The sequence below is a fragment of the Oncorhynchus mykiss genome, chromosome 5 (assembly GCF_013265735.2).
Source record: "Oncorhynchus mykiss isolate Arlee chromosome 5, USDA_OmykA_1.1, whole genome shotgun sequence".
In the NCBI taxonomy this organism is placed as follows: Eukaryota; Metazoa; Chordata; class Actinopteri; order Salmoniformes; family Salmonidae; genus Oncorhynchus; species Oncorhynchus mykiss.
Window position 1 is genome coordinate 45,795,291 of NC_048569.1, and position 27,070 is coordinate 45,822,360.

Genomic DNA, 27,070 nt, shown 5'->3' on the forward strand with positions numbered 1-27,070 from the left:
CTTCTCAACCATTGCAAAACAAGCATTTGTGTAACAGTATTGATGGCTAACGTAGCATTTAGCATTCGCATTCAGCTGGCAACATTTACACAAAAAAACAGAAAAGCATTCAAAAAAATCATTTACCTTTGAAGAACTTCAGATGTTTTCAATGAGGAGACTCTCAGATAGCAAATGTTCAGTTTTTCCTGAAAGATTATTTGTTTAGGACAAATCGCTCCGTTTTCTGCGTCACGTTTAGCTATGAAAAAACCCCTGTATCCAGGATTGTGTAAATCTATCAGCAAGCTCATTAGCATAACACAACGTTAACTATTTATGAAAATCGCAAATTAAATTAAATAAATATGCCATCTCTCAAGCTTAGCCTTTTGTAAACAACACTGTCATCTCAGATTTTCAAAATATGCTTCTCAACCATAGGAAAACAATAATTTGTGTAAAAGTAGCTAGCTAGAGTTAGCATTTAGCGTTAGCATTTAGCGTTAGCGTTAGCGTTAGCATCCAGCACGCAACATTAACAAAAACATAAAAGCCTTCAAATAAAATCATTTACCTTTGAAGAACTTCTGATGTTTTCAATGAGGATACTCTCAGTTAGATAGCAGATGCTCAGTTTTTCCAAAAAGATTCCTTGTGTATTAGAAATAGCTCCGTTTTATACATCACATTTGGCTACCAAAAAAAATCCATAAATTCAGTCCTCAAAACGCAAACTTTTTTCCAAATTAACTCCATAATATCGACTGAAAACATGGCAAACGTTGTTTAGAATCAATCATCAAGGTGTTTTTCACATATCTCTTCATTGATACATCGTTCTTGGACACATGCTTTCTCCCCTGAATCAAATGGTAAAGTAGAAGCAGCTGGCAATTGCGCACCGAATTCGACGCAGGACACCAGGCGGACACTTGGAAAATGTAGTCTCTTATGGTCAATCTTCCAATGATATGCCTACAAATACGTCACAATGCTGCTAAGACCTTGGGCGAACGACAGAAAGTGTAGGCTCATTCGTTGCGCAATCACAGCCATATAAGGAGAGAATGGAAAACAGAGCTTCAGAAATTCTGCTAATTCCTGGGTGATGCATCATCTTGGTTTCGCCTGTAGAATGAGTTCTGGGGCACTTACAGACAAAATCTTTGCAGATTCTGAAACTTCAGAGTGTTTTCTTTCCAAAACTGTCAAGAATATGCATAGTCGAGCATCTTTTCGTGACAAAATATTGCGCTTAAAACGGGAACGTTTTTTATCCAAAAATGAAATAGCGCCCCTAGAGCTCTAACAGGTTAAGGTCCATGTGCTTATTGATTGTGGTCCGCAGATGCCTTGTTCATCTTGCCCAGGCAGAGACTGAAGTGTGAGCTTGTTGTTCCCAGTTATTTTTACATTTTGTTCACGCCTACATGAATAATAATTTTATTTTTTTATTTTAAAGCATTGTAAACTTTTTTTTTTTGTCCAGTGGATGGTCGGTCTGTGGCCATGACTCTCTGTGAGTGGTTGCATTTCTCCACCCTTATCCCTTGACTGTTTACAGGAACAATGGTGAGGTGTTTTCTCTGTCCCTGTACTATAGATTGCCCTTTAACCTCTGTAGCCTTCTGCCCGGTGTGTTTAACTTGTCTAAAGTATGGTATCTTTAAAGCTATTTTTTTATTTTTATTTGTATTTTGTTTATAGTTGAGTATATTATTTATATTGCTTTGTCTTGTCTGTGTGTGTGAATGTTCAAAACTTAATAAACAGAGTTAAAAAAATAAATAATACAAATGAAAAACTTTGGAACTAACACTCTCAGTTGACCTTTCCACCATACTAGCACCGACTTTGCTGATTAGTACAGTTTTCCTCAATAATGTAGCTAGGATACAGTATGTGGTTGTCCCATCTAGCTATCTAAAGATGAATGCACAAACTGTAAGTTGCTCTGCATAAGAGCATCTGCTGAATGGCTAAATGTCTACGTTGAAGTATATTGTAGAGACACTTTTGTAGGAGGGTTTGGGGTGTGATCACCATGAAGTGTGGAATTAATGTACAGACCTTCCTGCTTTTTGCTACCTTGAAGTATTGCCTTACCTAACCTCTTTCCCGAATCTGCAATGTTGTGTGGTTCGTTCCACGAAAAGAGTGCCTTTTTAAGTTCCTTTTTGATATTTTAAGTAGAAATTGTGCACCAATATTGAATTTTAAGTCTGATATCGAATGAAAATGTATGAATAAAATAGACCACGTTGAGAATTGAAAAAATCTGATTTGTAGTATGACTAAAGACTTAAATTGCCTAAATTCTGTATTTTGACATGTTCCTCCGTGCACCTTCTGTGACTTTTAACCCACTTAACCCCGAAATTTCTCCCAGGTTTTCACCATCATTGTAAAGCCCTAGTTATTTTGTTGCTTTTACAGTCATCTCTGAATATGTATTATTTATTTCAGGTGATTTAGGGTCAACCCTGTTAAGTGAACGGAACTCTCATTTTAATATGGTGAAACTATTCCTTTTCAAAATCAACATTGAACATCTAATAGTTCAATCATTGTGAAAAAGCAGGTGAGCTGGTCTTTATGGTCATTTTCTGTTGTTTTTTTTGTGGTGGAAAACTGAGCTGATTGAGCATTACATGTCAACCCTGTTACCCATAGATAAACAGAAATGTTTTGAAAATTACATTTTATTTGAGTGATATTCGATCGGGTTCAATCTGGGGTTTGGCTGGGCCACTCAAGGACATTCAGAGGCTTGTCCTGAAGCCACTCCTGCGTTATCTTGGCTGTGTGCATAGGGTCGTGGTCCTGTTGGAAGGTAAACCTTCGCCCCAGTCTGCGGTCCTGAGCGCTCTGGAGGAGGTTTTCATCAAGGATCTCTCTGTTCTTTGCGCCGTTCATCTTTCCCTCGATCCTGACTAGTCTCCTAGTCCCTGGCGCTGAAAAACATCCCCACAGCATGATGCTGCCACCAGAAATTCCAGAAATTAACTTTTAACAAGGCACACCTGTTAATTGAAATGCATTCCAGGTGACTGGACTGGACTGACCTTATGAAGCTGGTTGAGAGAATGCCAAGAGTGTGCAAAGCTGTCATCAAGGCAAAGGGTGGCTACTTTGTAGAATCTAAAATCTATATTGATTTAACACTTTTTTTTGGTTACTACATGATTCCATATGTGTTATTTCATAGTTTTGATGTCTTCACTATTATTCTACAATGTAGAACACAGTACAAATAAAGAAAACCCCTTGAATAAGTAGGTGTGTCCTTGGCTGGTATTAAATATACTTTTTTTTTTTTGTCTCTTGAGATGGGGAAAATGTGTGTTTTATGAAGCTGAACATGTGCTCTCTCTTACAGAATGTGAAATGTAAAGTTATTTTTGATCAAGTTGTACTCATCAAAAGGCACTGAATGGATGGAACATCTCATGTACACAGAAAATGCAACACAGGAAAATATTATCAGTGCAAAGTGCTCATGAATGATTTCTCCTGCTTTGTAAACAAGCAGCTTGCTCACAAAGTCAACTTCTGAAGCAAAATTGAAGTCATTCGTGGACTCGTATGAAAGTGGAAGGGAAAACACATTGAAGTCTGAGAGCTTCTCTGACGGGTGGTTTGCCTGATCAATGCCCTCCAATGTGGAAATGTGACTCCATATCCACTGGTGTGTGTGTGTGTGTGTGTGTGTGCGCGCCTGCACTGTCTGTATGTGGGTATTCACTTTTATGTGGGTATTCACTTTTATGTGGGTACTCACTTTTCTCACTTTTTGTGTCTACTGTACAGTATAGATGAGTAAACACCTATGTCTCATTCTTTCTGTCTGGAATCTCGCCCTCTACCAGGTGATGCATACTACCTGGCCATCGGTGGAGGTGTAGCAGAACACAACTGGAACCACATCAAGACTGTTCTCCAGGATGAGGGTCTCAACTGCCAGCTGACTGACTACTCTGAAGACATGGGCATGATCAGCATCCAGGGGCCCAAGAGGTGAGTGTGAAACCCCCCCCCCCCCCCCCCCCAAGAGGTGAACTTGTTTATTGGTGCATCTCAAAGGGAACCACACAGGGTGGCAGGAGCATAGGTTTGGGGGAGACAATGACAGAGGTGAGCAGAGTGGTTATGCCCATTTTGAAACTGGCCCCTGTAACATCTCATTTCAAAATCATGGGCATTAATATGGAGTTGGTCCCCCTTTGTGGCTATAACAGCCTCCACTCTTCTGGGAAGGCTTTCCACTAGATGTTGGAAAATGACTGCGGGGACTTGCTTCCATTCAGCCACGAGCATTAGTGAGGTTGGGCACGGCTGTTGGGCGATTAGGCCTGGCTCGCAGTCGGCATTCCAATTCATCTCAAAGGTGTTCGATAGGTTTGAGTTCAGGGCTCTGTGCAGGCCAGTCATGTTCTTCCATACTGATCTCGACAAACCATTGAATGTCATTGTATGATGTAGCATTACGATATCCCTTCAATGGAACTAAGGGGACTAGCCCAAACCATGAAAAACAGCCCCAGACCATTATTCCTCCTCCACCAAACTTTACAGTTGGCACTACACATTTCAGGCAGGTAGTGTTCTCCTGGCATCCACCAAATCCAGATTTATCCGTTGGACTGCCGAATGGTGATGAATCACTCCAGCCGACGCTTGGCGATCTTAGGCTTGTGTGCGCCTGCTTGGCGTTGCAATGGTCTCTGACGTCAACCGCAGCAAGGAATGTCATCATACACAGAAATCTTGCCTCAGGAAAGGGCCTGTTATTTCCAAGTCAAACCTACACTCAGGAAAGGGCCTCTCCTTGTGATGGAACACTAGTCTGTAACTGTATTCAGTAACTGTTAGAGCCATGAGGAAAATATTCAACAGTCATAAAATCTTGACCATAGTACTCATTGTGGTCTGATTTCATGCCACTTGAGCATACCACGCCTTGCTGATGCTAAGTTATATGAAACCATTGACATTGAAAATGCAACATTCGTTTTTTCTCTCTCACTGCACAGAAATTTAATCAACCCTACAGTTCCCTTACTGCATCTAGTATGGGCAAATTGTGTGTGTGGCAGCTACATTGCCATCCCCCTGGGTTTATCAGTATTAAAAACGGTAAATGATTCCCTGAATGCTTACGAAACGAAATGGCAAATAACCCTGCTCAATAAAGACTCACTCATTTCTCATGTCTTCAGTTTCTGAGATGAGGCTCTCACTTCTGCTCAGAGTAAGCCCGAGTCAACAGCACAACCACTACATACACACAGTTACGTGCACACACACAGTTACACACACACACAGTTACACACACACACACACACACACAGTTACACACACACACACACACACACACACACACACACACACACACACACACAGTTACACACACACACACACACACACACACAGTTTCACACACACACACACACACACAAGCAGTTACACACACACACACACACACACACAAGCAGTTACACACACACACACACACACAAGCAGTTACACACACACACACACACACACACAAGCAGTTACACACACAAGCAGTTACACACACACACACACACACAAGCAGTTACACTCACACACACACACACAAGCTGTTACACACACACACAAGCTGTTACACACACACACACACACACAAGCAGTTACACACACACACACACACACACACACACACACAAGCAGTTACACACGCACACACACACAAGCAGTTACACACACACACACACTGCCATCCCCCTGGGTTTATCAGTATTAAAAATGGTAAATGATTCCCTGAATGCTTACGAAACGGAATGGCAAATAACCCTGCTCAATAAAGACTCCCTCATTTCTCATATGTCTTCAGTTTCTGAGATGAGGCTCTCACTTCTGCTTAGAGTAAGCCACGAGTCATCAGCACAACCACTACACACAGTTACACACACACACACACAGTTACACACACACACACACACAATTACACACACGCACGCACAGTTACAGTTACACGCACAATTACACACACGCACACACAGTTACAGTTACACGCACAATTACACACACACAGTTAACACACACACGCACACAGTTACACACACACGCACACAGTTACACACACACGCACACACAGTTACAGTTACACGCACAATTACACACACACAGTTAAAACACACACGCACACAGTTACACACACACGCACACACAGTTACGCACACAGTTACACACACACACACGCACACACAGTTCGCACACACGCACACAGTCACACACACACAGTCACACACACAGTTACGCACACACACACAGTTACGCACACACACACACACACAGTTACACACACACGTACACACAGTTACGCACACACAGTTACGCACACAGAAACACAGTTACGCACACGCACACAGTTACGCACACAGTTACGCAGACGCACACAGTTACGCAGACGCACACAGTTACGCACACGCACACAGTTACGCACACGCACACAGTTACGCACACGCACACAGTAACGCACACGCACACAGTTACGCATACGCACACAGTTACGCACACGCACACAGTTACGCACACAGTTACGCACACGCACACAGTTACGCACACAGTTACGCACACGCACACAGTTACGCACACGCACACAGTTACGCACACGCACACAGTTACGCACACGCACACAGTTACGCACACGCACACAGTTACGCACACGCACACAGTTACACACACGCACACAGTTACACACACACACAGTTACACACACACACGCACAGTTACACACACGCACACAGTTACACGCACACAGTTACACGCACACACGCACACAGTTACACGCACGCACACACACAGCTACACACACGCACACACACAGCTACACACACGCACACACACAGCTACACACACGCACACACACAGCTACACACACACACACACACAGCTACACACACACAGCTACACACACAGTTACGAACACAGTTATACACACAGTTACGAACACAGTTATACAAACACACACGCGCGCGCACAATTACACACACACGCACACACAGTTACGCACACACACACACACACACAGTTACACACACACAGTTACACACACACAGTTACACACACACAGTTACACACACACAGAAACACACAGTTACACGCAATTACACACACACACACAGTTACGCACCACAGTTACGCACACATAGTTGCACAGTTACACACACGCGCACAGTTACACGCGCACAGTTACACGCGCACAGTTACACGCGCACAGTTACACGCGCACAGTTACACGCACACACAGTCACACACACACACAGTTACACACACACAGAAACACACAGTTACACACAATTACACACGCACACACAGTTACGCACACAGCTACACACAGTTACGCACACACACACACACACACAGTTACGCACCACAGTTACGCACACACACACGCGCAATTACACACACACACACAGTTACGCACACAGTTACACACACACACACACGCGCACACACAGTTACGCACACAGTTACACACACACACGCACACACAGTTACGCACACACAGTTACGCACACGGGCACACAGTCACACACACACAGTTACGCACACACGCACACAGTCACACACACACACTGTTACACACACAGAAACACAGTTACGCACACGCACACAGTTACACACACGCACACAGTTACACACACGCACACAGTTACACGCGCACAATTACACGCGCGCACAATTACACGCGCACACAGTTACACGCGCACAATTACACGCGCACAGTTACACGCGCACAGTTACACGCGCACAGTTACACACATGCACACAGTTACACACATGCACACAGTTACACACATGCACACAGTTACACACATGCACACAGTTACACACATGCACACAGTTACACACATGCACACACGCGCGCACAGTTACACGCGCACAGTTACACACATGCACACACGCGCGCACAGTTACACGCGCACAGTTACACGCGCACAGTTACACGCGCACAGTTACACGCGCACAGTTACACACGCACAGTTGCACGCACGCACACGCACGCACGCACACGCACAGTTACACACACACACACAGTTACACACACACGCAGCTACACACACACGCAGCTACACACACACGCAGCTACACACACACACAGCTACACACACACACAGCTACACACACACGAACACAGTTACACACACAGTTACACACACACGCACAGTTACACACACACGCACAGTTACACACACACGCACAGTTACACACACACACACGCACAGTTACACACACACACACGCACAGTTACACACACACACACGCACAGTTACACACACACACACGCACAGTTACACACACACACACGCACAGTTACACACACACACACACGCACAGTTACACACACACACACGCACAGTTACACACACACGCACGCACAGTTACACACACGCACGCACAGTTACACACACACACACACACACACACAGTTACACACACACACACACACAGTTACACACACACACAAACACACACACGCACACAGTTACGCACCACAGTTACGCACACACACACACACACACACACAGTTACGCACCACAGTTACGCGCACACACACACGCGCAATTACACACACACACACACGTGCACACACACACGCACACACAGTTACACACACACAGTTACACACACGCACACAGTTACACACACACACACACACGCACACAGTTACACGCGCACAGTTACACACACACAGTTACACACATGCGCACAGTTACACACATGCACACAGTTACACACATGCACACAGTTACACACATGCACACAGTTACACACATGCACACAGTTACACACACACACGCGCACAGTTACACGCGCACAGTTACACGCGCACAGTTACATGCGCACAGTTACACGCGCACAGGCACACGCACGCACGCACGCACGCACACACACAGTTACACACACAGTTACACACACAGTTACACACACAGTTACACACACACGCAGCTACACACACACACAGCTACACACACACACAGCTACACACACACACAGCTACACACACACACAGCTACACACACACACAGCTACACACACACGAACACAGTTACACACACAGTTACACACACACGCACAGTTACACACACACGCACAGTTACACACACACACACGCACAGTTACACACACACGCACAGTTACACACACACACACGCACAGTTACACACACACGCACAGTTACACACACACACGCACAGTTACACACACACACGCACAGTTACACACACACACGCACAGTTACACACACACACGCACAGTTACACACACACGCACAGTTACACACACACACACAGTTACACACACACACAGTTACACACACACACAGTTACACACACACACACACACACAGTTACACACACACACACAGTTACACACACAAACACACACACGCACACAGTTACGCACCACAGTTACGCACACACACACACACAGTTACGCACCACAGTTACGCACACACACACACACACACGCGCAATTACACACACACACACGTGCACACACACACACGCACACACAGTTACACACACACAGTTACACACACACACAGCTACACACACACATAGCTACACACACACGAACACAGTTGCACACACAGTTTTACACACACACACACACACAGTTACACACACACACACACACACAGTTACACACACACACACAGTTACACAAACACACACACGCACACACAGTTACGCACCACAGTTACGCACACACACACACACACAGTTACGCACCACAGTTACGCACACACACACACGCGCAATTACACACGCACACACACACACACACACACACAGTTACACACACACACACACAGTTACACACACACACACACAGTTACACACACACACACACAGCTACACACACACATAGCTACACACACACGAACACAGTTGCACACACAGTTACACACACACACACAGTTACACACACACACACACAGTTACACACACACACACACACAGTTACACACACACAGTTACACAAACACACACACACACGCACACACAGTTACGCACCACAGTTACGCACACACACACACGCACCACAGTTACGCACACACACACGCGCACCACAGTTACGCACACACACGCGCGCGCAATTACACACACACGCACACACAGTTACGCACACACACACACAGTTACACACACACACACAGTTACACACACACACAGAAACACAGTTACACGCAATTACACACACACGCACACCGTTACGCACCACAGTTACGCACACATAGTTGCACATACATAGTTGCACACACAGTTACACACGCATGCACGCACAGTTGCACGCACCTACAGTTACACGCACATTTGCACGCACACGCACGTAGTTACATACGTTTACATACAGTTAAATACACATAAAGGCACAGTCGAGGCCAAAAGTTTTGAGAATGACACAAATATTAAGTTCCACAAAGTTTGCTGCTTCAGTGTCTTTAGATACTTTTGTCAGATGTTACTATAGAATTCCTGAAGTATAATTACAAGCATTTCATAAGTGTCAAAGGCTTTTATTTATTGACAATTACATGAAGTTGATGCAAAGAGTCAATATTTGCAGTGTTGACCCTCTTTTTTCCTGTCCATGGACCCAAAATATCAATGTTTTGTTCCCTGAGCCACTTAGTTACCACTTTTGCCTTATGGCAAGGTACTCCATCATGCTGGAAAAGGCATTGTTCGTCACCAAACTGTTCCTGGATGCTTGGGGGAAGTTTCTCTCTGAGGATGTATTGGTACCATTCTTTATTCATGGCTGTGTTCTTAGGCAAAATTGTGAGTGAGCCCACTCCCTTGGCTGCGAAGCAACCTCACACATGAATGGTCTCAGGATGCTTTACTGTTGGCATGACACAGGACTGATGGTAGCGCTCACCTTGTCTTCTCCGGACAAGCTTTTTTCCGGATGCCACAAACAATCGGAAAGGGGATTTATCAGAGAAAATGACTTTATCCCAGTCCTCAGCAGTCCAATCCCTGTACCTTTTGCAGAATATCAGTCTGTCCCTGATGTTTTTCCTGGAGAGAAGTGGCTTCTTTTGCTGCCCTTCTTGACACCAGGCCATCCTCCAAAAGTCTTCACCTCGCTGTGCATGCAGATGCACTCACACCTGCCTGCTGCCATTCCTGAGCAAGCTCTGTACTGGTGGTGCCCCGATTCCACAGCTGAATCAACTTTAGGAGACGGTCCTGTCGCTTGCTGGACTCTCTTGGGCGCCCTGAAGCCTTCTTCACAACAATTGAACCGCTCTCCTTGAAGTTCTTGATGATCCGATAAATGGTTGATTACCTGTGAAGCCCTTTTTGTGCAAAGCAATGATGATGGCATGTGTTTCCTTGCAGGTAACCATGATTGACAGAGGAAGAACAATGATTCCAAGCACCAGACTACTTTTGAGGCTTCCAGTCTGTAATTCGAACTCAATCAGCATGACAGAGTGATGTCAGCAGGTCCTTTTGTGGCAGGGCTGAAATGCAGTGGAAATGTTTTTAGGGGATTCAGTTAATTTGCATGGCAAAGAGGGACTTTGCAATTCATCTGATCACTCTTCATAACATTCTGAAGTGTATGCAAATTGCTATCATACAAACTGAGTCAGCAGACTTTGAAAATTCATATTTGTGTCATTCACAACTTTTGGCCACGACTGTACACAGTTTCTGAAATGAGGCACTCACTTTTACTTCGAGTAAGTCACTAGTCATCAGCACAACTAATATGTCACTTACAGTAACTGCTGGTTTACTTACAGTAATTCATCAGCACAACCCGTAACGTTAGTCACATACAGTTACCCTAGCCTTACTCACTGTATAGCCTCTATTTAAGTCACCCTGGACAGATGTGGGTGAGCAAAGCTGCTAGGCCCAAAACTTGTTTAATCTCACTAGCGTCCCACCTGGCCAACATCCAGTGATAATGCAGAGCGCTAAATTCAAATGAATTACAATAAAAATGTAACTTTCATGAAATCACACATGCAAGACACCAAGTTAAAGCTACACTTGTTGTGAATTTAGCCAACGTGTCAGATTTCAAAAAGGCTTTACAGCGAAAGCAAACAATGCTATTATCTGAGGACAGCACCCCTGCAAACATACACAGACAATCATATTTCAACCCTCCAGGCGCTACACAAAACGCAGAAATAAAGATATAGTTCATGCCTTACCTTTGACGAGCTTCTTCTGTTGGCACTACAATATGTCCCATAAACATCACAAATGGTCCTTTTTGTTTGATTAATTCTGTCGGATATATATCCAAAATGTCTATTTATTTGGCGTGTTTGATCCAGAAAAACACCGGTTCCAACTCGCGCAACATGACTCCAAAATTTCTCATAAGTTACCTGTAAGCTTTGTCCAAATATTTGAAACTTCTTTCCTAATACAACTTTAGGTATTTTTTTACATAAATAATCAATACAATTTAAGACTGGATTAACTGTGTTCAATGCCGGAGGAAAACAAAGTGGAGAGTGCTTTTCAGGTCATGCGCCTCTAACAAAGAGTACACTTCCCTCGAGCCTCGTTCTGAACAGTGCTACTTCTTAATTTCTCAAAGGGAAAAACCTCAACCAATTTCTAAAGACTTGACATCCAGTGGAAGCGATAGGAACTGCAAGAAAGTCCTTTAGAAATCTGGATTCTCAATGAAAACCCATTGAAAAGAGTGACCTCAAACAAAAAATATTCTGAATTGTTTGTCCTGCCAAATAAGTTCTGTTATACTCACAGACATGATTCAAACAGTTTTAGAAACGTCAGTGTTTTCTATCCAAATCTAATAATATGCATATCCTAGCTTCTGGGCCTGAGTAACAGGCAGTTTACTTTGGACACGCTTTTCATCCGGACGTGAAAATACTGCCACCTATCCCAGAGAAGTTAAACGTTCCGGTTGAAAAGGATTTCACTGTGACTGTGAACTTGCTGTGGGCCTTGTCGTTATGGCTGTCCCTGGGCCACCTTCTGCTCCGTCTATCTCTCTGTCGCAACAGACTAACTCCAGCTAGTAGAAATGACTGTCCCCAGCCCCCATACATATTAGTGTCTTTTTCATCATGTCCTCCCCCCCTCATCATCTCTCACTTCCTCCCTCGTCCCCCTTCCCACAATCCTGAAATATGAATGAAATGCTGTCACAACACATCTGAAACTCAAATGAGTCCCCTGCGGCAGTGTAGCTAGCGACGAGGAGGCAATGAGAGGATATTGAAGAGGAGGGGGGGATTTCTCTCTGGTCTGATTTGCATCTCAGAGTATACGGATAGGCAGGGGTCACATACTTGTTCCCTTGTACTGTGTGGGCTCTGTGTATCACATACATAGTTGGGACTGAATTAGTAGTTCTGCAAATAGTTTGACGTTTAATTAGTGCAATCTCAATTTAGAAATGTTTAATTCGATGTTGTCACGTAATAGTGCAAAAGGAGTTTTACAACAACTAAAATTAGGAGTTTGGTTAGATTTGGGGGTGATATGCAGCCAGCTGTGTGTGTGTGTGTGATTTCTCATTAGGAACAGATCTGTGATCCTGCGCTAACTGCCACACTAAATGGGTAGTCTGATCAACTAATTGGCTGTTTCACAGCCCACACTATCCACGCACTAACGCACACACTCACACAGAGGGTTTATAATTAGACAGCTTGTCGGCCTCTACAGTTCAGTAAGCATGACGTTTCAGAGGGAAGGGAATGGGTGGAGGCTGTTCATGAAATATCGGAGCGCTTTATACCACTTTATACCACTGATCCATTCGACAGCAACTAATCACATTGCCTCATACATTTTAAAAAAATACCCTGAAACCACCTACCTTCACGAACAAAATATATTATCTCTCTACCTCCACATATTCCCCTGGCCCTACACCTTATCTCCCTCTGTACCTCACACATTTAATTAGTCCTATGAGTTCCTCTGCTTAGTGGTAGGTGCTTGCACACACACACACACGCGCGCGCTCTGGCAGAGCCTAAACATCCATTACTCTTCCGCCGTCCACCGGCAGCCGCTCCAACTCTGAGATTTACCTCTGAAGAATGATGCCTCTGCAATCTCAGCCAGCCGTCCGGCCATTCCTGTACCTAGAAAAGCCCCGGTCCTTGTCGTAAATGGCATATTTTGGCATATTTTTATACCAAGGTTTGTTTATCAATGTAGCGTGACCGTAGCGGCTCACAGTCCACGTCTCTGCCCTAGTGTAAACATCCATCACTTTGACTGCTGCCAATGTAGCAACGCTGCGTTTGTGTCTTGAGGATGGAGCCTTATTGACCTGTACCCGGAGACACTGACGCTGCCGCCGGCCCCGAAAAGAGGAAGCCATCTCTATCTCAATTTTAGAGTGCAGTTACTCAATTGTTTAAAATGCTGTCCCCTGTCTCCTCCCCTTCCTTCGGGCACTTGTTGTAAAGTATTTGACGGGTGAAAAAAATGATGGTAGAAAGTCATCATTATGCTGGAGGAAAGAGGTGTACGAAGCCAAATGAGAGAGAAGCGTCACAGTGAAAGAGGGGCTCCCTCTGAGCTCATCGTCTAGGCTGTTTTGGCCCTGCAAGCCCTGCAAGCCACGCAGCTGCTACCAATGACTACAGTCAGGGGCCCTTCAGTGATAGCCTGATCGCAAATTGGTTTGTGCTGTCTTCCCAGCTCCCTACAGTCATTGTCTAGTTTGGCAAGACTGCACAAACAGATCTGGGATCAGGCTACTTCAGTGACGAGGCACTTTCCAGAAAGCAGATTGTGCGCGCAGAGGAACTCATAAGGACAGACCCGGGCCCAGTGTCGCAGACAACACCCAACCAAACCTGAACACTGTCCATGAAATATGAATGATGTTTTGTTTTTGTCTACTCAATCATGAGTGTGTGTTGTGCCGCGCTGCCTGTCTGACTTATATTGTCTGTCGTGGACTTTTCTCAGATGGACAGGTTGACTGCTAGGTACTTTGGCTGACGTGAGCTCTGCTGCCATTGGTGATTGACAGATATACTGTTGATTCACTGATGATCCCTTTTGGCAGTTGCATGGTTAGAGCAGTTCCTGATTGACCCGGCGATTGGCTGATACTGGTTGATTGACAACTGATTTGCTGACGTGGTGTTCTGTGTCTGTCCACAGTCGAGAGGTGCTACAGGAGATCCTGGATACAGACCTGAGTAACGAAGCCTTCCCTTTCTCAACACACAAAGTCTGTAACGCTGCCGGACACAAGGTAAGAGGAAGGACCTGTCTGTCTGTCTTCCTGGCTGGCTGGCTCTATTGGTCTGTCTGGCTAGCAGTTATTTTCCCCTTTCATTCCCACCCTTAGACACACACACACACACACACACTCCTGCCTCATCAAATGTATAATTGAATCTGGTACAAATGACTTTTCTTCACACAGTGATGTCAATTGCCAATGGAATTCAAGTAGTATATTAGAATAAATGTACACTTCATGGCGCTGCTTGAAGAAGGGTTCTTTTCTCCTTAGTGTGCATGAGAGAGAGCAAGAAAAGAGCGAGGGTGCATAACTTTGCGCGTGTGCGTTCATGCGTGCACAAAGGTGGTTGTTGTATGTGCGCGCGTTTGCGTGTAGCTGCCTGCGTGTGTGTTTGTTGTGTGTCTTGGCCTAGTTGTGTATTGTGAGTGAGGAACCCGAGTGAGTGTTGTGCCTGTTTATGGGACAGATGGCCTAGCTCACATCACCCCTGTGACTGACTGAGACCTCATGTCAAACACTTCTCTAACCTCCCTCTCTCTTTTTTTCCTATTGCGCTCTCTCATCTGTCCCTCTCCATTATTCATATCTCCCTTGAATTGAAACATTCTAGTCTTTCACCATCCAGTCTTTTCCTCCTCTCTGCCTCATTTCAGAGTTGTAGAAAACATGTATGTCTCTCTGTACATTTAATACATACCATCTTAATTTGACCAGTTTCTCACAGCAGTAAAATAATCCTGCAGGAAATCTGAATTATGTGGATTATAATTAATGGATATTTTTGTAGGGGTTGATGCATTTTCCGTTGGGGCAAATCAAGTTTAAGTGGAAATTACAAAATTTAGAAGCCTTTTTAAACCTTCAATACACCACAAGTTGCCACAATCTGACAACAGTGATCAAATTAAGAAACATCTCTATACATGTTTAGCTGTAATACATTTGGAGTGTTTTTGTTTTAATAAACATCCAATACAGCTCTAACTATTACACTGTAATTACAGTACAGTATAAAACACTGGGTCCTCTGTATGTTTCCCAGTAGATGAGCAGAGCAGCGTTGGAACGGAGTGGCTCTCCTCTCCCAAATAAAGACAGCTCTATTTCGAACGAAGCCTCTGGCGCAGTGTCACTAATGCGTTCTGTTTTGATTTTGCTGAATTATGTCATCGTTTTTTTCTGGATCCCCCTTGTTTCTTTGGCATCTGCCTGCCTTCACTAATGCCCCATCCTGTCCTACATTTAGTACGGTCTTGATGGCATTTTAATCCCAATGATTGTCTCACTGCTGTGCTGAAAACACGGTCTTTGCCTGTGCCCCAACTCACTCATTACACATCATTCTCCCATACAGGTTTAACATACCGTGAGGCAGGTTGTTTGGTTTGGGCGGGGTGTGCGTGCACGCGCCCGCACACCCAACCGTGCGCATACACCCACACGCGTGCCCACGCACACCCACCCACGTGCATGCATGCATGGGTGTGCGTGCACGTGGGTGTGCATGTGTGCCTGCATGTGCATGCATGATTATTATTTGTGTATGTGTTATGTGAGAGGATCTTGGCCTAGTTCTGTCCGGATCCCTAGAGTTTCCTGCTGTGAGTGGAGGGGATAAAGGGACCTGTGTGAGGCTGTGCTGGCCAGATGGTGTGGCTGACAGGGCCTCCTCTGGGGCTGCCTCTTCAACTATCCTTGCTGTTGTCACATCTCCTCAGCTTCTCCTCACATTCCTCCTGCTGTCCTGCTTCACCAGTCTCTCACCCTCTCTCCTTCTTTAGTCTCACATCTCTTCTTCTGCTCTTCCTCTTTTCTTCTCCCTATCCAGCTCTATCACTAACACATTTTTATCACTTCCCATCCTGTTCCTTTCCCATGCTTCTGTTCATCCTCCCACGCTCTCTCTCTCTCTCTCTCTCTCTCTCTCTCTCTCTCTCTCCTCTCTGTTCCCTCTCTCCCTGCGAGGAACTTCTTCATTAGAATGTACGGCAGCCCGGCATACAGACCGTGTCCTTGAAGACGTGGTGTGTGTGTGTGTGGGAACAGTAGATAGTAGGAGGGTTACAGAGCAGCTGTGCTGTTCTCCAGAAGGGTTCTCTCTGTCAGACTAGACCAGTGTGAGCTGCCTTCCTGCTCTCAAGGACAACTCGTACACAATTCCTCTATTCATTCCATTACATATATATTACATTGGGTTCTGGCCATGAAATTTAAAGTCTCATTGCATACAGTGTGTTGGGAAGATAACTATCGGTTGCAATTACTGTGTCTTATTAGAGCCCCGTCATGTCCCAGGACATTTAAATTATCACTTTCCTCGTTCGCTCACTAACTCGCTCACTGTCTTTCACTCATTCAATCACTCGCTCATGAATTCTCATTCTGTCATCCCCTCCCCCTCTAGGTGCGTGCCATGCGTCTGTCCTTCGTGGGCGAGCTGGGCTGGGAACTGCACATCCCTAAGGACTCCTGCTTGCCCGTCTACCAGGCTGTCATGGCTGCCGGTGCCAAGCACAGCATCATCAACGCAGGATACAGAGCCATCGACTCCCTCAGTATAGAGAAAGGTGTTTGTGTGTGTGTGTGTGCCATCGACTCCCTCAGTATAGAGAAAGGTGTTTGTGTGCGTGTGTGTGTGTACCATCGACTCCCTCAGTATAGAGAAAGGTGTGTGCGTGTGTGTGTACCAATGACTCCCTCAGTATAGAGAAAGGTGTTTGTGTGTGTGCGTGTGTGTGTGCCATCGACTCCCTCAGTATAGAGAAAGGTGTTTGTGTGTGTGTGTGCCAATGACTCCCTCAGTATAGAGAAAGGTGTTTGTGTGTGTGCGCGTGTGTGTGTGTGCCAATGACTCCCTCAGCATAGACATGTACTTCAGCATCGAGAAAGGTATAGTACAGCTCCGAAAGAGTTTGGTGCCAGAACAACAACTCAACAAAGTTTTTCCGGAACCAGCTGTGGTTTTCAGAGCTGAGGGGCTGGTGGCAACACAACCACCAGCTGTGCTTCAGCTATGACATGTTCCAGGAAAACATATTAGTGAGATGTGCCAGGAAAAGTTGGGACTTTTACTACCCCTTTTCTTATGTAACGGCAGTGGGATAATCACACACTACAGATTCTTATTAGCTTAGTTTGGCAATGACACGGAGTACAAGGTGTGGAATGTTAGCCTGGGCACTAGTCAGTTAAGCCAAGAGTACAGTAACAGTCCTATTAACGTCTTAACTGAATGTATAAACCTCCATAGGCAGCAGACAGTGTGTCAGATGTACACATTTCCATAGGTATCAGTCGTAGTGTTGTCACGATACCAGTATCGCGATACTAGGAAGCAAAGGAAACAAAACACGAAGCGGACAGAATTTCTCGAGGAAAACAGTCCTAATGTTGGAGAAAACTACCTTATGTTGTCACCCAGAGTCACATTTGTTTTACAGAAGTAGATTTTAAAGGACCATAGAGTTTTGTCGGCTTCGTGTTTTATTTTTTTGCCAAGGATAATCTGGTATGGTAAGTATCGCGATACTGGTGTCGTGACAACATGGAGCAGAGCTGTAAGTGAAACAGAGCGTGTTTGGTTCAATACCTGTGTCCTTGAGAGAACAGCAGTAGCATGACTAGCAGAAATGAGAGACCCATTACAGTGGCTGTTTGACATATCAGCAGGTAGAGGTTAGTTGCATGCCCGCTTGCCACTTGCTTGCATACTCTCGCTTACAGCTCGCTGCCGCCGGCTAGCCCTTGTGGTGAATTGGGGAGAAGCGTCATGCACAAGTTTCCCCTTGCCGGTACAAAGCCTCTCCGTGACCAAGACTCCTGTCGGGCCTCCTCGCGATGAATACAGCTCTAACTATTACACTGTAATTACAGTACAGTATAAAACACTGGGTCCTCTGTATGTTTCCCAGTAGATGAGCAGAGCAGCGTTGGAACGGAGTGGCTCTCCTCTCCCAAATAAAGACAGCTCTATTTCGAACGAAGCCTCTGGCGCAGTGTCACTAATGCGTTCTGTTTTGATTTTGCTGAATTATGTCATCGAAGGCACAAGAAATCAACATTTATGCTGACAAAAACGACATTCACAATATCTACAGCTCAACTAAAGCTATCTGTAGCCCTAAGTCTCTTCATCACCCCCATGAAAACAGTTGATAGTCTGACTTTTTCTTGAAGGACCAAAACCAGATGCTGATGAGGTGGGCTGACCACTTTGAAGCACTACTCAATCAGCGTTCTCCTACAGACCATTCCGTCTGTCCACCCATTCAAGGCCTCAACCATTCACCAACCTTCCAAGAGGTGTTATCAGCTATCCATTCCCTCATGAACAACGAGACTCCTGGCGCTGACAGCATCCCGGCAGAGCTACTTAAGAAGGGAGGTTACTTCTGTACCAGAACGCTCCACCAGTACATCACTGAGGTTTGGGACCGGGAGATCGTCCCACAACAGTGGCGGGATGCAAACATTGATAAGAACAAGGGTGACAAGTCCACCTGTGGCAACAATTTGTCAACATCCTTTTTGAGTTCCATGATGGGATGATGGCTCTGGTGGCCATTGGAGGGCAGGAGACGGTGCCCTTTAGAGTAAGCATCGGTGTGAGGCAGGGGTGTGTCACTCGCACTGGTACTCTTTAACGTCTTCCTCCTACATGTCACCCAGCTTCTCCAGAAAGAGTTTGAGGACAGCAGGGGTTTTGCAGTGGACTTCAGGCTGGATGGAAATCTATTCAATGTCAGGAGGCTCCAAGCAACCACAAGTCTTGACAGAACGGGTTCTTGAGCTGCAGTATGCTGATGACTGTGCTCTTGTGGCCCACACTCTGAAAGACCTTCAGACCTCGACCTCAAAACTCAAAATAGGATCAAGCAAGCATCAGCTGCCTTCAGGAAACTCAGATGCAGGATCTTCCAAAACCGGAATCTCCACCTCCACACCAAGGTTGCCGTCTGCATCACCATACTTTTTTTACAGCTATGAAGCCTGGGTCACTTAGTCGCCACAACCTGCAGCTCGAGCAATTCCACATTAGATGCCTGCATTGCATCCTGGGAATCCCCTGGTGCAACCGTGTGCCCCATACAGAAATACTTGCTAAGACCAACTGCAAGAGTAAGGAGGCCATGATCACTCAACACCAACTGTGCTGGCTTGGGCATGTCATTAGAATGTCTCAGGAGCGCTTGCCAGGGAAGATCCTGTATGGCCAGCTACATCTTGGCCGGCGGTCTGCAGGGGACAGCTGAAGCTCTACAAGGGCCAGCTGAAAACGTCACTGAAGAAGTGCAACATCAAACCCACAGACCTAGAGGATGCTGCTGCCAACTGTTCCACCTGGCGGCAGCTCTGCCAGAGCGGTGTACAGAGGCGGGGAGAGGAACACAAAGAGACAGCAAAAACAGCTCAGGAGACATACAACCTTGCCTGCCCCCCCCCCGCCAACACAGACTGCATATGCCCGACCTGCAATAAAGTTTGTGGATCTCTGATTGGACTCTGCAGTCACCAAATAACTCACCGTTAACTCAGAAGTGGAAGTGATCATCGAATACGTTGGACAACGATAAGCAACTTCTTTGAGAGTGCTTAACCTCTGCGCGCTTGCATGCGTTCATGTTTCTGTGTCTAATGAATGCAGAGGAGGCTGGTGGGAGGAGCTAAAGGAGGATGGGCTCATTGTAATGGCTGGAATGGAATACATGTACATGTATCAAACATATGGAAACCGCATGTTTGACTCTGTTCCATGAATTCCATTCCAGCCATTACCATCCTCCTATGGCTCCTCCCACCAGCCTCCACTGACTGAGTGTGTAAGCGTACATTACATCGGTCTCATCCATTCTGTGTCCTACCTCTTCCAAGGTTTGCAGTTTGGCTGGATAGTGACTCCCCTCTCTCCCTAGGCTACAGACATTGGCATGCTGACCTGCGGCCTGACGACACACCTCTGGAGGCGGGACTAGCGTTTACCTGTAAGATGAAGAGCACCATTCCCTTCCTGGGTCGGGCCTCTCTGGAGAAACAGAAAGCTGAGGGACTACGTAGACGCATTGTCTGTTTCACCATTGATGAGTGAGTGGTCACCATGGCAACTTTTTTAGCTTGAGGACATGATTAAATGTCACCAGCATTATTTTCTTATATCCTCGGCTTCTTCCTCCTCCTTCCATGTGGGTCTTCGATGACTCCAGTTAGAACGGTGTGAGTTTCTCTTCTTTTTAAAGTCAACATGACCATGGCCTTAATGACAACCATAGATGACAGAATCATATTTTCGTAACTTAGCCCACAAGTCTTCCCTGCCGTTAGTGTACTGTAGCAGACCTGGTCTAAATGTGGTCTAAATGGTGAGGGACTAAGTGATGTTTCCAGTCATTCACTAAAACTGCTGTGGTTCGATTAGAAAGGGATTCGGTAAGAAGTGGATTTAAAGGACTGTCAGCCTGACGTGATATCGTTTTCTGAGTTGATTCACTGAGACTACTCTTGTCTGGTTCGGGTCTGAGGTGCAGATAGAAATTCAATGAGTGGAGCTGACATGATCCCCTATTATACACGCGGACAATCATATCTGTTCTACACAAGACATTTCTGTCTGAACGCTCAAACGTTACATCACCTGAACAGGTCTGTTTGATGTAGTGTGAGCTGTCTCTCTCTCTGTCTCTCTCTGGCTCTCTCTCTCTGGCGCTCTCTCTCTGGAGCTCGCTCTCTCTTTCTCTCTGGCTTGCTCTCTCTCTCTCTCTCTCTCTCTCTCTCTCTCTCTCTCTGGCTGTCTCTCTCTCTCTCTCTCTCTCTCTCTCTGGCTGTCTCTCTCTCTCTCTCTCTCTCTCTCTCTCTCTCTCTCTGGCTGTCTCTCTCTCTCTCGCTCTCTCGCTCTCTCGCTCTCTCTCTCTCTTTCTCTCTCTGGCTGGCTCGCTCTCGCGCTCTCTCTCTGGCTCGCTCTCTCTTGCTCTTTGGCTGGCTCTCTCTCTGGTTGGCGCTCTCTCTCTGGCGCTCTTGCTCTCTTTGGCGCTCTGGCGCTTTCTCTCTCTGGCTCGCTCTCTCGCTTGCGCTCTCGCTCTCTCGCTTGCGCTCTCGTTCTCTCGCTCTCTCTTTGCGCGCTCAGCCTTTCTCACGCTCGCTCAGCCTCTCTGGCAGTTGCTCAGGCTCTCTGGCAGTCACTGGCGCTCGCTCAGGCTCTCTGGCTGCCTCTCTCTCTCTGGCTCTCTCTCTCTCTGATGTTCTTGCTCTCTCTGGCGCTTTTTCTCTCTGGCTCGCTCTCTCTGGCTCACTCTCTCACGCACGCTCAGCCTCTCTGGCAGTTGCTCGGCCTCTGGCAGTTGCTCGGCCTCTGGCAGTTGCTCGGCCTCTCTGGCAGTTGCTCGGCCTCTCTGGCAGTTGCTCGGGCTCTCTGGCAGTTGCTCGGGCTCTCTGGCAGTTGCTCGGGCTCTCTGGCAGTTGCTCGGGCTCTCTGGCTGGTGCTCTGGCTGGTGCTCTGGCTGGTGCTCTGGCTGGTGCTCTGGCTGGTGCTCTGGCTGGCGCTCTGGCCCTCGCTCAGGGTCTCTGGCTGGCGCTCTGGCTGGCGCTCTGGCTGGCGCTCTGGCTCTCTGGCTGGCACTCTGGCTCTGACTCTGGCTCTCTGCCTCTATGCCTGGCGCTCTGGCTCTATGCCTGGCGCTCTGGCTCTTTGGCTGGCACTCAGGCTCTCTGGCTAGTGCTCTGGCTGGTGCTCTGGCTCTCTGGTTGGCGCTCAGGCTTTCTGGTTGGCGCTCATGCTCTCTTCCTGGTGCTTTGGCTCTTGATCAGGCTCACTCAGGCTCTCTGGCTAGCACTCTGGCTCTCGCTCAAGCTCTCTGGCTGGCGCTCTGGCTCTCAAGCTGCTCTCTGTCTCTCTCTCTCTGGCGCTCTCTGGCTCGATCTCTCTGACGCTCGCTCAGCCTCGCTGGCTGGCGCTCTGTCGCTCGCTCTCTCTCTGGCTTGCTCGCTCTGTCTGGCACTCAGGCTCTCTGGCTCGCTCAGCCTCTCTAGTGCTCGCTCAGCCTCTCTAGTGCTCGCTCAGCAACTCTAGTGCTCGCTCAGCCTCTCTGGCTGCCTCTCTGGCTAGTGCGCTGGCTCTCTCTGGCTGGCATTCTCTCTGGCTGGTGCGCTGGCTGGCGCGCTGTCTCTGGCGCTCTGTCTCTCTGTCTCTCTCTCTGGCCCTCTCTCTCTCTGGCCCTCTCTCTCTCTGGCCCTCTGTCTCTCTGGCGCTCTCTCTCTCTCTCTCTGGCGCTCTCTCTCTCTCTCTCTCTGGCGCTCTCTCTCTCTCTGGCGCTCTCTCTCTCTCTGGCGCTCTCTCTCTCTCTGGCGCTCTCTCTCTCTCTCTGGCGCTCTCTCTGGCGCGCTCTCTCTCTCTCCGGCGCTCTCTCTCTCGCTCTCTCTCTCTGGCGCTCTCTCTCTCTCTCTCTGGCGCTCTCTCTCTCTCTCTCTCTCTGGCGCTCTCTCTCTCTCGCTCTGGCGCTCTCTCTCTGGCGCGCGCTCTGTGGCGCTCTCTCTCTCTGGCGCCCGCTCTGTGGCGCTCTCTCTCTCTGGCTCTGTCTCTCTCGCTCTCTCTGGCGCTCTCTCTCTCTCTCTCTCTCTCTGGTGCTCTCTCTCTCTCTCTCTGGCGCTCTGTCTCTCTCTCTCTGGCGCTCTGTCTCTCTCTGTCTGGCACTCTGTCTGGCGCTCTATCTCTGTCTGGCCTTCTGTCTCTGTCTGGCGCTCTGTCTCTCTCAATTCACTTTGTTTTATTGTTATGATGTAACAATGTACATATTGCCAAAGCTTACTTTGGATATTTACAATATTAAAATAATAGACATACTTGTCAAAGGGACAACATTAACCAAGGGTCAAAATAACCATTGAACAATAACAATATAGAGGACATGTGCAGCGCTCTCTCTCTCTCTGGCGCTCTCTCTCTCTCTCTGGCGCTCTCTCTCTCTCTGGCGCGCTCTCTCTCTCTCTGGCGCTCTCTCTCTCTCTGGCGCTCTCTCTCTCTCTGGCGCTCTCTCTCTCTCTCTCTCTCTCTCTCTCTCTGGCGCTCTCTCTCTCTCTCTGGCGCTCTCTCTCTCTCTCTGGCGCTCTCTCTCTCTGGCGCTCTCTCTCTCTGGCGCTCTCTCTCTCTGGCTCTCTCTCTCTCTCTGGCGCGCTCTCTCTCTCTGGCGCGCTCTCTCTCTCTGGCGCGCTCTCTCTCTCTGGCGCGCTCTCTCTCTCTCTCTGGCGCTCTCTCTCTCTCTGGCGCTCTCTCTCTCTCTCTCTGGCTCTCTGGCGCTCTCTCTCTCTGGCGCTCTCTCTCTGGCGCTCTCTCTCTGGCGCTCTCTCTCTGGCGCTCGCTCTCTCCCTCTGGCGCTCGCTCTCTCCCTCTGGCGCTCGCTCTCTCCCTCTGGCGCTCGCTCTCTCCCTCTCTCCCTCTGGCGCTCGCTCTCTCCCTCTCTCCCTCTGGCGCTCGCTCTCTCCCTCTCTCCCTCTGGCGCTCGCTCTCTCCCTCTCTCCCTCTGGCGCTCGCTCTCTCCCTCTGGCGCTCGCTCTCTCTCCCTCTGGCGCTCGCTCTCTCTCTCTCTGGCGCTCTCTCTCTCGCTCTCTCTCTCTCTCTCTCTGGCTCTCTCTCTCTCTCTCTCTGGCGCTCTCTCTCTCTCTGGCGCTCTCTCTCTCTCTCTCTCTCTGGCGCTCTCTCTCTCTCTCTCTCTCTGGCGCTCTCTCTCTCTCTCTCAGGCGCTCTGGCGCTCTGGCTCTCTCTCTGGCGCTCTGGCTCTCTCCCTCTCTCTCTGGCACTCTGGCTCGCTCCCTCTCTCTCTGGCGCTCTGGCTCTCTCCCTCTCTCTGGCGCTCTGTCTCAATCTCAATTCACTTTGTTTTATTGTTATGATGTAACAAAGTACATATTGCCAAAGCTTACTTTGGATATTTACAATATTAAAATAATAGACATACTTGTCAAAGGGACAACATTAACCAAGGGTCAAAATAACCATTGAACAATAACAATATAGAGGACATGTGCAGCGCTCTCTCTCTCTCTGGCGCTCTCTCTCTCTCTGGCGCTCGCTCTCTCCCTCTGGCGCTCGCTCTCTCCCTCTGGCGCTCGCTCTCTCCCTCTGGCGCTCGCTCTCTCCCTCTGGCGCTCGCTCTCTCCCTCTGGCGCTCGCTCTCTCCCTCTGGCGCTCGCTCTCTCCCTCTGGCGCTCGCTCTCTCCCTCTGGCGCTCGCTCTCTCCCTCTCTCCCTCTGGCGCTCGCTCTCTCCCTCTCTCCCTCTGGCGCTCGCTCTCTCCCTCTCTCCCTCTGGCGCTCGCTCTCTCCCTCTCTCCCTCTGGCGCTCGCTCTCTCCCTCTGGCGCTCGCTCTCTCCCTCTGGCGCTCGCTCTCTCCCTCTGGCGCTCGCTCTCTCTCTCTGGCGCTCGCTCTCTCTCTCTCTGGCGCTCGCTGTCTCTCTCTGGCGCTCTCTCTCTCTCTCTCTGGCGCTCTCTCTCTCTCTCTCTGGCGCTCTCTCTCTCGCTCTCTCTCTCTCTCTCTCTCTCTCTGGCTCTCTCTCTCTCTCTCTCTGGCGCTCTCTCTCTCTCTCTCTCTCTGGCGCTCTCTCTCTCTCTGGCGCTCTCTCTCTCTCTCTCTCTCTGGCGCTCTCTCTCTCTCTCTCTCAGGCGCTCTGGCTCTCTCTCTGGCGCTCTGGCTCTCTCCCTCCCTCTCTCTCTGGCGCTCTGGCTCTCTCCCTCTCTCTGGCGCTCTGTCTCAATCTCAATTCACTTTGTTTTATTGTTATGATGTAACAAAGTACATATTGCCAAAGCTTACTTTGGATATTTACAATATTAAAATAATAGACATACTTGTCAAAGGGACAACATTAACCAAGGGTCAAAATAACCATTGAACAATAACAATATAGAGGACATGTACAGCGCTCTCTCTCTCTCTGGCGCTCGCTCTCTCCCTCTGGCGCTCGCTCTCTCCCTCTGGCGCTCGCTCTCTCCCTCTGGCGCTCGCTCTCTCCCTCTGGCGCTCGCTCTCTCCCTCTGGTGCTCGCTCTCTCTCTCTCTGGCGCTCTCTCTCTCTCTCTCTGGCGCTCTCTCTCTCTCTCTCTGGCGCTCTCTCTCTCGCTCTCTCTCTCTCTCTCTGGCTCTCTCTCTCTCTCTCTCTGGCGCTCTCTCTCTCTCTCTCTGGCTCTCTCTCTCTCTCTCTCTGGCGCTCTCTCTCTCTCTCTCAGGCGCTCTGGCTCTCTCTCTGGCGCTCTGGCTCTCTCCCTCTCTCTCTGGCACTCTGGCTCGCTCCCTCTCTCTCTGGCGCTCTGGCTCTCTCCCTCTCTCTGGCGCTCTGTCTCAATCTCAATTCACTTTGTTTTATTGTTATGATGTAACAAAGTACATATTGCCAAAGCTTACTTTGGATATTTACAATATTAAAATAATAGACATACTTGTCAAAGGGACAACATTAACCAAGGGTCAAAATAACCATTGAACAATAACAATATAGAGGACATGTGCAGCGCTCTTTCCGTCTCTTGCACTATCTAAATCACATACATAAAATATAAACATTTTCCCGCCAGAGGTATGTTTCCATCAAACTTATTTTTAGCCGATAAAAGGCTTTGCGTGATGAGGTAGTGCACATAAAAGCTATTTTAGTGTATGTGTTCAGGTACCGAATAAAAAAAACTGAAGTTTCATGTGTTTAATTTGCAATTTCAACTCAGATGGTTTTGTCACAAAAACTGTTGCAATAAATAGCATACCTCCTTGCCCAATCTGGTTTTGGTGCTCTAAAGACAACCGTTGATGATAATGTGAACAGGGTAGGTTA

General features: G+C 47.6%; 1 protein-coding gene across 1 annotated transcript in view; it reads left to right on the plus strand.

The window, feature by feature from the left end:
* sardh (sarcosine dehydrogenase) overlaps nucleotides 1-27,070 on the plus strand; it is a 126,730-nt gene that overhangs the window by 85,736 nt on the left and 13,924 nt on the right. The window contains exons 17-20 of the mRNA XM_036977676.1: nucleotides 3,852-3,999; nucleotides 15,177-15,270; nucleotides 17,669-17,831; nucleotides 21,177-21,345. Coding sequence (XP_036833571.1) covers nucleotides 3,852-3,999; nucleotides 15,177-15,270; nucleotides 17,669-17,831; nucleotides 21,177-21,345 — 574 coding nt within the window. The remainder of the gene's footprint in view (nucleotides 1-3,851; nucleotides 4,000-15,176; nucleotides 15,271-17,668; nucleotides 17,832-21,176; nucleotides 21,346-27,070) is intronic.